This window comes from Equus quagga, chromosome 21 (assembly GCF_021613505.1).
Source record: "Equus quagga isolate Etosha38 chromosome 21, UCLA_HA_Equagga_1.0, whole genome shotgun sequence".
Lineage (NCBI taxonomy): Eukaryota > Metazoa > Chordata > Mammalia > Perissodactyla > Equidae > Equus > Equus quagga.
The window spans coordinates 23,857,167-23,873,444 of NC_060287.1; the positions used below are offsets into that span (position 1 = coordinate 23,857,167).

General features: G+C 37.9%; 1 protein-coding gene across 2 annotated transcripts in view; it reads right to left on the reverse strand.

Annotated features, from left to right (window-relative positions):
• Window positions 1–305: 305 nt before the first annotated feature.
• ADAMTS5 (ADAM metallopeptidase with thrombospondin type 1 motif 5) overlaps window positions 306–16,278 on the reverse strand; it is a 54,996-nt gene continuing 39,023 nt past the window's right edge. For both annotated transcript variants that reach the window (XM_046648130.1, XM_046648131.1), the window contains one exon: window positions 306–9,731. In XM_046648130.1, the coding sequence (XP_046504086.1) occupies window positions 9,164–9,731 (568 nt within the window). In that variant the 3' untranslated portion in view covers window positions 306–9,163. The remainder of the gene's footprint in view (window positions 9,732–16,278) is intronic.

Here is a 16,278-nt window from a genome sequence, read left to right on the forward strand (position 1 = left end):
ACCTGTTTAAAGTATTGCCATTACCACGTTTTGCCCACTTGCTAAGACACCATTGACCATTTTCAGAATCCCCTTAATGAAGATTTCTGCCTTGATTGTCATCTATCCATTCATTCATTCATTCAACAAGTACTTATTGAGTACTTATTATATGCCAGGTAACTTCCTAGGAGCTGGCGATATGGCAGTGAAAAAAAACAAAGACTCTGCCCTCAAAGTATGTACATTTATATATATATATATATATGGATATACAATATATATCAGACATATACAAACGAGTATATAATGAAATTGCAAGTGTTGATAAGCGCCATGAGAAAAAATGAAGGAGGAATGGTTTTATTTGATTTAGGATGATCAGGGATGGCCTATCTGAGGGATAACATTTAAACAGAGACTGGAAAGGAGAGAATAAGCAAGTGCATATCTGGGAAAGAATGTTCGAGGCAAAGCATTCCGGATAGGGTTCGTGTTATAGTGAGGAACTGCAGGGAGGTGAAGCAGCTGGAACAGTGGGCCCAGGGGAGAGAAATAGGAGAGGAAGTCAGAGAGGAGGCAGGAACCAGATCTGGGGAGCTGTGAAGGTCATGGAAAGGACACTGGTTTTTACTTTGAGTAAGATAGGGAGGCATTGGAGAATTTTTAGCAAAGGGGCTAAATGATCCGAGTGATGGTTTTCCATGATCAGTCTGGCTGGGGAAGGAAGCAGGAAGCCCTTTAGGAGGCATTTGCTGTTGCTCAGGGTAGAAAGATTGGTGGCTTGGATTAGGGTGGTAGGAGTGATGGAGCTACTAAGTGGCTATTCTGAGCATAATCTTGAAGGAAGAGACATCAACCGCTTGTTCCTGTACACCAGCATTCTGTCTGACATATCCACAGCAGTCACAGCTCCAGGCACTTCTTCAGGGTTCCACTCGTATAGGCTCTTGTGTCTTTTGTATCTTCTTCCTGATCCTATCCAGCTCTAAAGTCTGAACTCCCATCTTGAAACTGCCCAAAACAATACAACTAAGATCCAAGGATGAAGAGAAAACATCTTTGAACAGGCCAAGAGATAGTAAAGGGGTTGGAGAGTAAAGAAACAGTCTGGATAAATTCCTCACAATGTCTAGTAAGTACCAGGCTCATTTGGAAGATGAGCAGAATAGTCCCCGAAACTTTTGTAGATGAAGATTTCTTCTAATCTCAAACTAGTTCAGTCACTGTTTTTGCAATGAGTCTACTTACAAGTGATTAAGAAATATACTTTCCTGCTTTCCAAGATTTAGATGCTTTTAATAACAAGCAACAACAATAAAAGGTCTGTAACTCCAGTTCAAGGCAAACCCAACTGGAGGCTGAAATAGGGAGACAAAACACTGAGGGCAGCTAGAAATGGAAAGCCAAATTTCTATTACAGCAAATTTTATGAATTCATGTTGGAGTAAGGTCCTGGGACAACTTCTTATCTTCCTCTGTCCGTGGGAACTGCCCTGGGGTTAATCATTCTGGAATTTGATTCTCTCACCCATGAGATAGACTTGGAAGGGAACTGAGAAAAACAGAGCTACACCCCTTTGCTTGTGTCTACATTAAGATGTAATCATTTATTCTGTGAGGAAACATGAGTTTCACTGAACAGATAATAATATAGCAAGAAAGATTCTCACAGCATCTAGGAATTAAAGATGCTTTGGACTTAGTAGCCTTTCTAACCATCTTTGTTCATTCTATTTCTAATCTAAAAGCTACCCCGAAGGCCACTTTTATGCCTTTGACCTTGTCTGAACCAGCTCATTATTAGCTGTGAAGCAGTTTGTAACGTTAAATACCACATTTTTCTTTTACCCTTCCCAGCAATTTACTAATTTTCTAAGTCAAATTCTCTGTCCTCAAACAACAGTCCTTTGTACACTCTAAGCTCTTGCCTCTACTCTTGCTGCTTGCTTGATTCTCTACAGTTTTCATGCCATTTTTATTGGAATTTTAGAGCGGCTCTTGCTTTTACTCAGGGGGCCCACCCATTAGGGCATCTAAACACTGCCTTCCATTTCGCATCTCACACAGTCCTCCATCCACCGTACCCTCCCTCCCTCAGACTCACAGTCCATAAGGATTTAAGACTCTCTGTGCTTAGAGAAGCCAATAATTGACAGTAAATATCTAACGTGCTTATAACAGTGCCCAGCACTTGGTGACAACCAGAAGACCATTAACAGTTATTATGATGTGATGGTCATCTGTAATGCTGAGATCTTAAGACCAACGTCACAAGGGTCATGGAGAAAAACACGTGAGAGAAAGTTCCGAGGTCTTTACCACGGGGCTCAACCCAGATATATTCAACAAATCTTAGCCATATTATGATGTCTGTTTCTATACCATGTTTTGAAAAGTATAGGTTTTTTAAATTATTTCTTTAAAAAGTATACATCCTACTAAGAAAAAGTTTAAAGTACAATTCTGAAATATTATTTGATATGAGAAATTCAATGTTTGCAGTGTACACTAAAAAGCAATGATTTCAGGTTAAGAAGGAATTGATGTCCATAGGAGCCTTCACACCATAAATTTGTTAGCAAATAATTAGACTTTTGCTAATGAATGTCAATTCTTTTTGGATTTCCATGCATGCATTGTTATCTTGACTCTAATTTTGTATCTAAAATAAATGCATCTTTAAAAAAGCAAAGATGTAACAGGTAGATTATGCTTCTGGCTCTTTCTAATTTAACACCAGAAATTCAATACTAGACAAACACACGGAGTGATAGCCTTGTAAGGACTTGAAGCAATACTTCCATAGTACTTTAACTAAGATAGAGAAAGTATTATTTGTCTATACAGAAGTGGATGAAGGATAGTAGAAATTATAGAGAGCCTAGGGCATCCTTAAGACCTGGCTTGGTCCTACCTTCGTTATGAGAAAATTAAAAATAAATGGACAATAGTTTCCAACTCTAAAACATATTATATGCAGTACATACTTTTACCTAGTTTACAATTAATATTTATTATCCCGCTGAAACCACAAAGCCAATGTTTAATGTTACAGTTTAAAGTCACACATAGGGAAATGCTTTACAAAATAAGATATTGTTCCTCAATGAAACATATTACAGTATAGGTCCCAAACAACTCAGTTCAAGTGGTTTACCTGAATAACAGAGCTGTTGTGGAGTGCGGGCTGCAACACACAGTAATGCGTTCAATAGCTGATCCAGGTTTGAAATTTGCCAAAGCTGAAGAGACATTTTAAACAAGACCTGTCTTAGTTTTCCAACATTTTTGGTTTTTCACTTGCATTATATTTACCGAAAAAATACCATCACTTTTGGAAAATTGAGGGTAATAAGCAGCTTATAGTTTACCGCTTATATACAGTATGTAAATCTTCAATATTTTACTCTATTTTGAAAGCATGTTTCAAGATTTAAAAATCTCAGTTATACCTACTTGGGTTTATTACTTGACTTTACTCACAGACTCTAATACAGAAATCAAATATTTGTGCCACTGCTTACATCAAATTGAACACATTTCTGTAACCTGTTTAGTTATCTGCGGTCTATTTACAAAGCATGTGCATGATTTCCTCTGGCTAATACGTCATAAAATGTAAGCAGTATTTGTCAATTGCCACATGTATGTCATGCCTGAGTATGTAATGAAACATACCATCCAGAGACAATATACATTAATCTAAAGTCTAGCCTCACAAAGTCACACACAGTCTGATCTTCTCTTCTAAATAAACTCTCAGTATGAGCTGAAGTGTTTCTAATATGTTGTGAATTGTTAAAGAAAAGTCCGAGTTGTACTAATAGCCACAGGTTTACTACGGATATAAAATATTGCAAAGCTTAAAAAGTCAGGCCAACTATACACAAAAGTTTGTTTGTGTATAGGAAACAAACAAGTTTGTTTGAAAGGAATGTTTGAAAAGAACACTGACGGCTTAGTAAGTGATGAAACGTGACTCATCTCAAAGTCTGCTATTCCAGCGGGATACTCTTCAAGTTTTGATGTCACCTTAAACATCCTCGATGCTCCTATACCTCGTGTCATTGAACGCTGCCAATCAGAGTGACCACGAGATGCAATTTCCCAAACTTTATCAAGCTGTGTCCAGTCTTGACAAAAAACTGAGCTTTCTTGGAAATTGAAAAATCTTGTAGAATACAATAGCAACTTGGAAAGACATTTGACAATTGATCACTGGAGATGTTAGCACCCCGATAAAAATGACAATTGTTCATTGGATGTGCCAAAGGAAAATGAAAAAAAATTCCCTGTTTTATTTACAAATCACAGTTTTCCTCACAGTGTTAGACTTTGGGTCACTCTGATGTGGCAGTGCCTTACAGGATGATGGGCTATTACCTGTTTTTTTCTCATTTGACCTATGGCAGTCCACATGGACCAGTTGGTGGAGCTCTGGGACAAGGAGCACAGACAGCAAACTTATTGCTAAGTGCTAGTATATTAGGAGGGTGCAATTAGCTGAGTTAACTAATATGTACATTTCAGTCTTATTCTCTTTTAAAACCAACATCTTCCAACAATGTATTCCTTTACTTCCTTCATAAAATCTGCATTGAGAATTAGGGTGTCATGGCACTAGAAAGACATTTGCCAAACTGAATGGTTTTCTGATCTAAACACCATGGATATTTCCATTTATTGTCTCACTAATACGTGGGCTCTTATTTCAATATGTTCTCATATACTAATTGACAAGAACGTAACTATGCGTATAGGCTGTGTTTCATGGCGATAAAACTTCAGAAGTCACTTCTGTAGTTCATGCCAGCTATTAGGAAGATTGCTTTCTCAGTGGATTAATCAATTAAGTTGATCTACCTATTTGACAATCTAAAACTACAGGGTGTTGGTAAATGAGAAAAATAACAGAGGAAACATACAAGCTCCTGTTCTGTGTGACTAAATCATAGATCTCCTTGACCTTGCACTTGGTTCTACTATAGTTTTGGATGATCATTCCTATACTCATGGTTATTCATTTGTTTTGTAGCTTTGAAATGTTAAAAAATATAAGGTATTTTTATGACCTCAAGTTTAATTATAAATAGGTTAGTAATATTCACCAATCATGCCAATGGGATTTCACACTTAGCCATAAAGTGTTAGCAAAATTTCGTCATTATTAAATTCAATCTTATTTCACAAACAGTGAACACTAAGTCATAGCAAAAGTCCTGGACTTCTTTGAATCCGGCTGCCATCCTCACCTTAACCATTACAATGACCTTGTTAATAAGAAAGGAGTCAATGGGAGAAAGGTCAGAACCAGAGATTGAACTGGTCAATCCTGTGTCCAAAGGTACTTTGCCTTGTGGCTGTGACCAGGCTGTGAAATCACAATCAGAGGGAAACAGATGATCAGAAGTGTCCCTGCCTGTCCCAATTCCTTTTATCACTCTATGAGATTCATTAGTAGCAGTAAAAACTCACACTCTATCAATGGAGACCCCAAATTTATAGAAAGAGTTATGACTATTAATATTTGAATCATTTAAATGCAATTTGTTTACTGCCGTCTATAGAATCCTACAGACATTGGAGACTATATGATATTAATTCTAAGGAGTGTTTCTAAAGCAGCAAAAGACAATATTTGGTTTTATTATCATTGATATCACTCAGAGGTTGTGTGTACCCAACTTTCATATACATCAACATCTCCTTGTCCAAGTTTATCAGTGAAGTGAATGGACCTGATTCTTAACTGTATCTTAGCTTCTACGGGAAGCTTCCAGGCTATGTACATACCCAAGTTTAAAACTTGGACCTTAGTTTCTAAAATAAGTAGTTTTCTTATCTGTGACTTGGGAAAATTAATATTAATAGGACACAAAAGACCTATTAATGTAATTACAAGTAATGAACACTACTAGTCATGAAAGATTAAATTTAACTTTTCCTTAGAAAGGAAAATGGTATTATCAGAATAAGGATACATGAGGAATATATACAGATACACCTGTTTCACGCAGAAAGCTTTCGATAAAAAAATACAAAAGCAACCAGTGCTGTATATTATGTAAACTCACAAAGTGTACTTTATACACAAACATGAAGCATAAATTAAAAAGTAGGACAACAGCAAAACATTTTAAATATAGAATTTGCACATAGTTTTGTTAAATAAGAATAAATAATCTTATCACACAAATTCACATACCAGTTGCAAAAACAATAAATTACTTTTTTTTCAGTGCTGCAACTTTTTTTGTTTGTGATTAACCCCTTAATTCTTAGTTTAATGGGATAAAACTGTTTCCACAGGAAGGCAAAGGAAGTTGAATTTGTTGAATAAATAAATTAAAACAATATCCTTAAACCTCTAAATAACAAGGTGGGGTTCAATTTGACCTTTTCTGTTCTGGAAGAAATCAATGCTAATTTCTTCCGGGCTCCCTTTATATTTAATGAAAATTAATCTGGAGTGTTTAGTTTTGTGAGTGAGATTAGATTGTTACTAACCTGAGCATTTTCAGACAAACTCTTTTTTTTTTTTGAGAAAGTGGTCCCTAGCATCATAAATCCTAGACTCTTTATTCAAGATGCAGCTATGGAAAGGTGAATGGTATAGTCCAAAATCAAAGTGGACTGAATTAGATTTTGTTAAAGAGGGTTCTCCCTTTGCCTATCATTTTCTATATCTACTGAACACTCCATTTTTCTGAATTTCAGCTTCCAGTCTATATCATTTTTCTCAGGAGTTTTGACATACATTCCTCAGTCAATCTATTGATCCTGATACACAAAACCTAAAGAAAACTCCTTAAAAGCATGGAATAGTGGTTTCTTTGTTCTATGCTCTCTAGGATTGTTTCAAAGAGAAGTGTAACACTTCATAATATGGGGAAAAAAGGCATCATGATAAACCATGTTAAAAAAACTATGAATGAATACAGTATAGAGAAGCAGAGTAGCAGACAATCATGTTTGATCTTTGATTATTTTTTAGTATTGCTGTGAATATAACCACAAAAGATCAAAATAAATTTTGGTATAGTTCAGCTACTTGATTAAAATTATTTTAAAAATTGGAAAAAGTTATGTTGGGCCTCACTATTCATTCTCTCTGCATAGTCAAATGGTTGGTGTGATTTAAAAGCTTTTCTGACTGATGTGGATATCTTTGCTCCCTGCCCCTGATATCTGGCGACTTCCATCAACTGTAGGTTACTAGTCCTATACAGGCTTCATTTCTCTAAATGATAAGTTATTAAGAAAAATTATTATGTCAAAAGTAAAGTCAGTCTACGAAAATCCAAAGGATGATTATCAGTTTTGTAAAACAATTATTTGTCTTACCAAATAATTTCTTAAGAAACTACTTAAAACAGTGAGACATCCCTTCTCCTGTCCCACTGAAATGAAAGTGATATAGCAACATCAATGACATAATTCTTTTATATTAAAAAAATCTTATAATAAAAATAAACTCTCATGAGCTTAAGGAAACTCAAACAACGGTCCCCTAACATCTTTATATGCAACTCTTTAACAATAGGCACATTTGGTGTGATTATTAAAAAATTTTATAAAAACAATTGGCTTTGTGATATTTCACAAAGAAAAAGAAATCTCAATGAAATGAAACACCTTAGATTTTCTGAGTTATGGGGTGAAGGAATGCAGTTTACTGTCTAAAAAGAGATTTTTATGCATATGACTGTATAAATTTTCCATGTCTAACTATCCAAACTTACAACCTACCTAGACAGGCTATGGAAATAAAAGCAATGAACTTCTCGAAAATCATCACATTTCATCATTCAAACACTTACTGGTACGACCAAATGAGGTCCAATTGGGGAAAATCTTAGGTACAGTGTTAGTGTACTCGAATTTAAAAACCAAAAAAGCAATGCAGGAGTTATTGCCTCTAGGGTGTGGAAACAGTCTTATTAATATTAACCACTTTCTTTTGCACTAGCCACATTAATGATAACCATGTCTAGATGTGGCGAGCTACCAAGTGATCTGTAATATTCCTATTAAACTAAGTCAGCGAGAAGAACAAAACATTGTAGGTCTTACACAACCCTTGAACAAAACAAACAAGCAAAACAAAACACATTTTAAAGGCTTGCTGGTAAGAGGTATACCAGTGTTGAAGGGGATAGAAAACTTTTCGCTGTGTGTTTTGTCTGTATATGACACATTGTGAGATATCAGAGGGGAGCCATAGAAAGGAAAAGCAGTTGTGAAAATATAACCTGAAAATATGGTGAAGTATGGGTTTGTTTTTTTTTTTTGGCCTTTTAATTTCTAACAGGAGGAAACTAATTTTTAGACTCTTGAAAACTGATAACATACACACACGCAGACACTGCTCCTACATCCTAATTAGGCATTAATTTGGCTAGCTCCCTGAAAAAATACAGGCAGTCAAAGGTTTAAGTAAGTGGACCCGTGTATGTATTTCAATGGTGAGACACTGAGATCACTTTTCTTTTCAGAATTTCTCAGAAGATGCTTGCTGTCAAAATGGTTTTTTGACTAAAATTTTATCTCCTGTAGTCTGAAAGTATTCTAAATCTTATTAAAACAGCAGCAAGTTCTTAATTTCCAGTAAAACATCCACAGCTCTTTCTGGAAACTGGAAGAAGTTGAAATAGCTGCAGACCTACTTTGGTCAAACACTTCTTTATAGAAATATATATATACATATATATTTTTTTTAATAGAACCAAGTGATATAAAGTGACATATCAAGGGAAAATGTATTTACAAACAGTAAAAATAAGCTACTGTGCATCACGGGTGAAAATGATTACAATGTCTTTGAAGACATTCTCTAAGAGGTAGGTGACAAGGGGGAGACTGCTGTTCTGCCATCTTCAAATGTGCCCTGATTCTACATTCATCAGTGTTTTTTTTTCATTCTTGTAGGCCCAGGTGATGTTCAATAACTCCCAAGTTTTCTATATGCAAAGGTCACCACTGTCACATGAAACAGTGCACATCTTCATTTGGTCACGGAGAGCAGATTCTGCCCATAACTGGACTCCTGTTGACAATGATGCCGAAGCGTGACTTTCTGTGCTTTGTGACCTCTTATTCACCACGACTGATCACTACCATTCATCATGACTGGCCAGCGATGAATCATCCAGTTTTCTCTGTGTAAGATCATAACCACAGGCTAACACTTCTTCAGCAAACATTGCTTAAACGCAGAAGGCCTCTGAGAGAGAAGACATCCCTTGGCTAACTTCCGGTTTCCATCCTGGCACTGCACCGTCCTGGTGTGCCAGCCTGTGTCACAGGTCCTAGAGCAGGCGAGCCACGGGCCCGTCACCCATTGCAGTTGTGGAGTTGGCGATCCCACTTTATTGCTGCCATGGCTAGTGACGGAGTTTGCTTTTTGAGTGGGCTTCTTGGGAACGAAAAAACTGTAACGGACATCTAATGCTTTCGTTGGGTCTGTTGCAAGAATCTGCACTATTAGAATTTCCTTCGTGGCCGAGTAGCCCATCCCGTGCAGGAAATCATCCCTGTGGCTCCATCCGCTGTAGTTCATGACTGTTCCGTTGATGTCAATGATGGTTTCCGAAGTGGAGATCATGTACTTTCCATTGATAAGGTACTCACCATTTTTCTTCTTAAGGGCTAAGTAGGCAGTGAACCGAGTCTGGTCTTTGGTTTTGAATTGTCGGACTTTTATGTGGGTTGCCCCTTCTGGGATCCTCACAACATCAGTGTAACCCTTACTGGAAACAGGAACATCCACAGGGGAGAGAGGGGGAGAGAGAGAGAAGGAAAAATAAGTAAACACTTAACAAATGGATAAAGAAATAGACGTCCTCTAAAAGTCTTACCTTATCTTAACACAAAGTTTTAATGTATTTAAGAGTTTAGTTTGAAATTGACTTCAAAAATTAATTTTCTTAAAATAAAATTATGGTTAGACTATCATATGGTATCATTTTTATTACTATGTTCAAAATTACGATGATGTCAGCAACCTGTTTTAAAAATTTACACTAACTTTACTTAAAGATTTATAAAACCATTATACACCCTTAGCAAGTCCTTTCATCTTTACAAAGCTACTTATGTTTTTTTCTGGCATAAAATAGGACAGACACAAACAAATGAACAAAAATCTGCCCTCCATCTCATACAAATCTTTAATGTTTCTCAAAGTAGTTTGCACATTAGGATCATGTGGAGATCTTTTGAAAATTTAAATGCTGAGACCCCAGACCAATGAAATCCCCATCTTTCAGAATGGGGACAGGCAGCAGTACTTCTGGAGCTCTCATGCTGTTCCAAATACACAGACTACTTGGGGAACCACAGATTTAATTGTTTGTTGATCTGGAGACAGACAGGAAGCTCTGCTTCCATTTCTACTAGAACTCTGGATTCCCTGGGCAGGACGCAAAATGCAGCATCAAACTCTGTAACTGGGTAACTATAGCTTACTAGTATCATCAAAAGAAAAAAAATGAACATTTAATGTCTTAGCAAATTTCCCTGAATGCATAGTGTCTGTGAAGCATGATGATAGATTGAGAGAGGCTTAAGGTTGGGTGACAAGTAAGATAGCTCTCTAATGATCCATCATCTGTTCAGGAAAATAGGCACAAGGCATAAATATCTCTAATATCCATAGCTTTCGGAAAATGCTAGGACACAAATGCTAATTAAGCACCAAGGGACTAGACCAGTGAGAAGGAGTCACCTTTTGTGAAAATCTTTGCCTCTACAAGTAATTTCACAATGGGGTCCCCATATGTTTTACTTTCCTGGTCGTTTGAATTGAAATAAATTGCCTGTGCAATTTGAAGGATGTGTGTGAAATTTAATTATCTACTCTCAAATTCCTACTCAAGTTTAGAGGTTAGGGGGCAACTGATTCATATACTGAAAATCCATGTGTGTTTCCCCCACTGAAACATTTCCTCTGAATCAGAGAGGAAGCTCATCCCCAGGGAAGGCCCCTGTCTGTTGGGCATTTGATCGATAGTGACTAAGAGACAGGTTTTAGAGCTTCCTACTGTGCTGAAGACAGAAGATACAATGCTGATGATGTTGCTGATCCCTTCAACTTGATTCATTACTTTTACTCTTGTAATACACTTTGGATTAGATTCTGGTACGGGATTTATTTGAAGGATCTAATATCAAGAGATGATGCGCAAACCTGCAGCGGCTTCAAGTAAAGCCAGGAGGAACATTGGAGAAAATCTCCCAGCTTACATCAAAAGCATATATAGTGGGGATAAATTTGAACAAGCTCACACCAGAACTAATGAGTGGCTGTGCTAGGCTTGAAAGTCAGGCCTCTTGACTCCCAATTTGTGCCTCTTTCACCATATTCCTGTACCTGTAATCCTTACCTCTGCTAATTATTCTTTATAACAGTTAAATGAGAATAAGTTCTGGTTATATTCAGAGTTTAAATGATACCAAGCAGGTGTAAAGATAACAAAGAATGCATGGTAAGGAAATTGGACAGGAGAGCATCTTTTTTTTTAATCCTACTTCTTAAAGCCAGTCTCATCTTCACGAGAATCAGTAGGGACTGTCAGCATTGCAGCCGGTCTTCAAACTGAGTTTCACAAGGACTGGGAAGTATGCAGATTGGCCTTGGTTTCTTTTTTTTTTTTTTTGAGGAAAATTGGTCCTGCACTGTTGCCAATCTTCCTCTTTTTGCCTGAGGAAGATTGTCACTGAGCTAACATCTGTGCCAATCTTCCTCTATTTTATGTGGGATGCTGCCACAGTATGGTTTGATGAGTGGTGCCAGGTCCACATCCAGGATCCGAACCTGAGAACCCTGGGCCACCTAAGCAGAGCACGTGAACTCAACCACTATGCCACCAGGCAGGCCCCTGACCTTGATTTTTCGGTGCCTTAGTAAGATCTGATTCTCTTTGCACTCCCTCATTTTCTTTACACCCCGCTTGGTATCATTTAAACTCTGGACATTAACCAGCTTCCCTGGCTGCCATGAATGAATGGCAGGTCATTTTATATACCTATCCTGAAGTACAGCTGGCAGGACAAGGGACTCTTCTTCTGTTCAGGGCCATATCCACAGTACTAAGAGCAGTGCCTCCCTTGGAGGAACACATTCAGTCATACATGTTAGGCATGCTGTCACAGAAGTGACATTCTTGTGGAGGCCAGTGAGACTATGGAAGTGACATTCTAGTGGGGGTCTCACTGCCCCCCACCACTCCCTGCAAACAAAATCTGTGATGATATCCATTGATAGCAGCTGTGAAGAAACACAGAGCAGGGTAAGAAGATAGAGAATAATGATGGGGATAGTGGAGAGAGCCTCCTATTCATTTAGCAGCCATCCCCTGGGGAGGTGACATGGGACAGAGATCAAAAGGAATTCTAGAGGAAGCATTACTTATTAATTGGGGAAAAGTGCTGCAGGCAGAGGAAATAGTGTACACGCACCTGTTTGCCATGTTTGAGGAGCCTTGGGAAATCCAGTGTGGTTAGAGCTGAGCAAAAGAAGGGGACAGCATAGAAGGGACACAGAGCAGGGGAGGGGCCACATCTTTTAGTACCTCATAGGTTACAAAACAGTCTTGGACATTGACGCTAGGAGAGATGGAAGCCATTGGAAGGTGTTGAGCTAAGGCATGCTGAGATTAGACTCAGGTAATAAAGTGATGGCTCTCCCTGCTTTGTGAAGAAGAGACTGTGGGGAGTGAGGGGCTGGGAGCCCAGCAGGAAGACAGCTGGATTGGTCCAGGCAAGCGACGATCATCATTGGATTGGGGCGGTGGTGCTCATGGTGGTGAGGGACAACCAGATTCTGGACATATGTTGGAAGTAGGGCTGACAGGATTTGCTGATGGATGGATGTGGGGTGTGAGAGAAAATGAGGAGTGAAAGGTGACTCCAAAGTTTTGAGTGTAAGCAGTGGAAGGATTGAGTTGCCCCTTACTGACATGAATGAAAATTGAGGGAGGAGTGAATTAAGATCAGGGTCATATCTGTGAAGAGGTTTGAACTTGAGGAAGTATTTTGATGTGCATTATCTCATTTGACCATCACAGCAATATCAATTTGCAAGATAATTACTACTATTTCCATTCTACTCTCAACAATTCTGATACGAAAGAAATTAAGTGACTCTTCAAAGATCCCATGGTTAGTGAATTACTGAACCAGAACTTGAGTGCAAATATTCCAGCTACAAGATCAATGTGCTTTTTTATAAATCACATTAGGCCAAGGTAATTTATTTGGGATACTTAAACAGGTCACCTGTACCACGTAATATAATCTTGGTCAAATCAACTTGTAAGTGGTTATGTCGCACACCACTTGCTGCTGTCATGAATTTCTTCATCTTTCCCCGTGACATCAAATATGCAGATATTAGTTGTCAATACAAAAAACTTAAAATGCTAAATTTAACATTATAAAATGTGGTTTATAAATGTATGCAGGAAGAATATATAGCATATAGTACATAAGATTTCTTTTTAAATAATGTTATTTTTCATTTGGTTCCTGAATTTCTTTCCCTTCCTTCCTTTTTCTTTTCCCCTTTTTTATAAATGGCCTGGCCATCGTATGATGTAAGTTATAGGCTCTATGCTAATATTCACCAGCCATGTAAAATTGGGTAAGTCTTAAACTTTCAGAGTCCTAGTTTCTTCATCTGTAAAACAAAAAGTTAGGCTTGATAATTTCTAAGGTGTCTTGCACCTTTGAAATATATAAAAATTTAGGATATAATTAGACTTGCAGGCTCTTTGACCTAGATGGCCCAACACAATTAGATAAATAATTATATCACTAGCAAGTAAGATTAGTAATCCATATTTTAATTCAGAATAAATTCTCCAGCTACGCAATTTCTTTTTTTTTTAAAGATTTTATTTTTTCCTTTTTCTCCCCAAAGCCCCCCTGTACATAGTTGTATATTCTTCGTTGTGTGTCCTTCTAGTTGTGGCATGTGGGACGCTGCCTCAGCGTGGTTTGATGAGCAGTGCCATGTCCGCGCCCAGGATTCAAACCAACGAAACGCTGGGCCGCCTGCAGCGGAGCGCGCAAACTTAACCACTCGGCCACGCGGCCAGCCCCCCAGCTACGCAATTTCTTATCATTTCAGAGAATTTCCAGTTTTTTACATTAACATGGCATGTAATTGTTTTAATAAATCCTTATTGTTAACTTAGTTTGCATGTTACTCTCCAGTTAAAGACAACACAGCAGATCCATCAAGAATACGGGTGCCCTTGGCCAATACCACTAGGCATATGAGGGATCTGGCGAAAAAGAACAACAATCCTGCGTTCCAGCAGATTCTTTAGCTGACTCAGCCATCCTAGCTGATAGCATAATATTTTATGCCAGAAATTAGTACTTCATAAACTCACATATTTGAAGTAAGAGTATAATCAATGACCACGAGAGGAAGTAGGAAACGGACATTACTCTTTATAGAGTAGATATAAACCAGGATAGTTTACTATAAAATGAGGTGGTTGTCTATGCCACTGCAATTAACTTACATTTTGCAATGACAAATGTTTTCTCAAGAAAAATACAATCTAATGAGAATTTGGTAGTAAAAAAGTATTTAAGATGGAAACCAGCCATCTCTCCTAATTTATGTTTCAGGAATAATAAATCTGCAAGATATCACTGAAGTGGAATGTCATTGACTTTTTCTTCTCAGTTCTCCTAGTCTGCAAGACCTTAACCCCATGGCCATTGCAGTTTATCTGCTTCCAGAGGTTCCAGGAATTTCCATACTTCCCTTCTCATCTTGACAATGTGTTATTAGGGCCATGTTAGACCTCTTCCCACAGAGAGATTATGATGTAACACAAGTCCCCCTTTATCTTTTTTTTTTTTTTTTTGCTGAGGAAGATTAACTCTGAGCTAATATCTATGCCAATCTTCCTCTACTTCTTTATATATGGGTTGCTGCAGCAGGGACAGCCCCTCCATTTATCAATTTTGCAAGAGTCTAAAGCTTTGTTCAATTCATATAAAGGTAAGCATTTTATCATCACATTACCTTTTTTTATTGAAGGTTCCAACAACCTTTGTACAACTGGAGTTGTCTCCTCCACAAACTCCGCACTTGTCATACTGCAGCTTTGAGCCAATGATGCCGTCACAGCCGGTGCGCACACACTTCCCCCGGACGCAGACGGAATTACTGTATGGCCTACATTCGGTCCCATCAGTCACCTGAAATGATGAGAAGCACATTAGCAGTGGGAAGTACTTGTGCCTCATTACTTGGTTTCTTTGGTAAAATAGCAAGTTCTAACTGGTGAGTTTTCAGTTTGACTGGAACAGATAGCACACTGAAAAATAAACAACCAACCAAAAATCCCCAGTTTCCAGGAATATCTCACTGAAAAATCCTTGATATATTTGCAGAAAGAAGAGCTGGGGTAAATCTAGGTTATGCACTTTCTCTCTTGAGCTTACTTCTGAATGACTGAAGAGATCCAAGCCACTCCTTCTTATTTCTGTATGCATAACACATTCCCATGGTATAGCTTGCCTTTTTACATCGATAGAAAGAATCTTTTCAATTAGTGTGTGGGACTGTCTCTCACTTGTGTGGAGAGCAGAATACAAGCAGACTCAAGAATGTGGAGATGCTTCTTTGTTGAAAATTGTTATTATAGTAATAAATTTGAAAATCTAACCCTGACATTCAAAATTTGCAATGGTTGGAAAGCATTCCCTATTGTGTCGAAATGTCAGACACGGAGATAGAGTCAAATTAGTGTAGGAAAAGGAGTCTGGGGAAGCCAGAGAAAAGGACTTACTGGAAGAGACTGAATATATTTGAATAAAAGAATTAGTATACATTTAAAAGACTAGTTGTAAAATAGTATGTATGTGGACATTTGGTGGTTTGTACATGTGAGTATATATAAATAACATATATATATATAAATAAGCATACATATTTTCTATTTGTATATACAAACTCCTTTCTTTTTTTTTCTTGGTGAGGAAGATTGGTCCTTAGCTACCATCTGTTGCCAATCTTCCTTCTTTTTTCTCCCCAAAGCCCCAGTACATAGCTGTATATCCTAGTTGTAAGTCATTCTAGTTCTTCTATGTGGGACGCCACCACAGCCTGTCTCGATGAGTAGTGTGTACGTCCACGCCTGGGATCTGAACCAGCAAACCCTGGGCCACCAAAGTGGAGCATGTGAACTTAACCACTTAGCCAAGGGGCCGGCGCCTACAAAACCCTTTTTATATATGGGTGTGTAAACTGAAGCAGGGTACACTTCAACA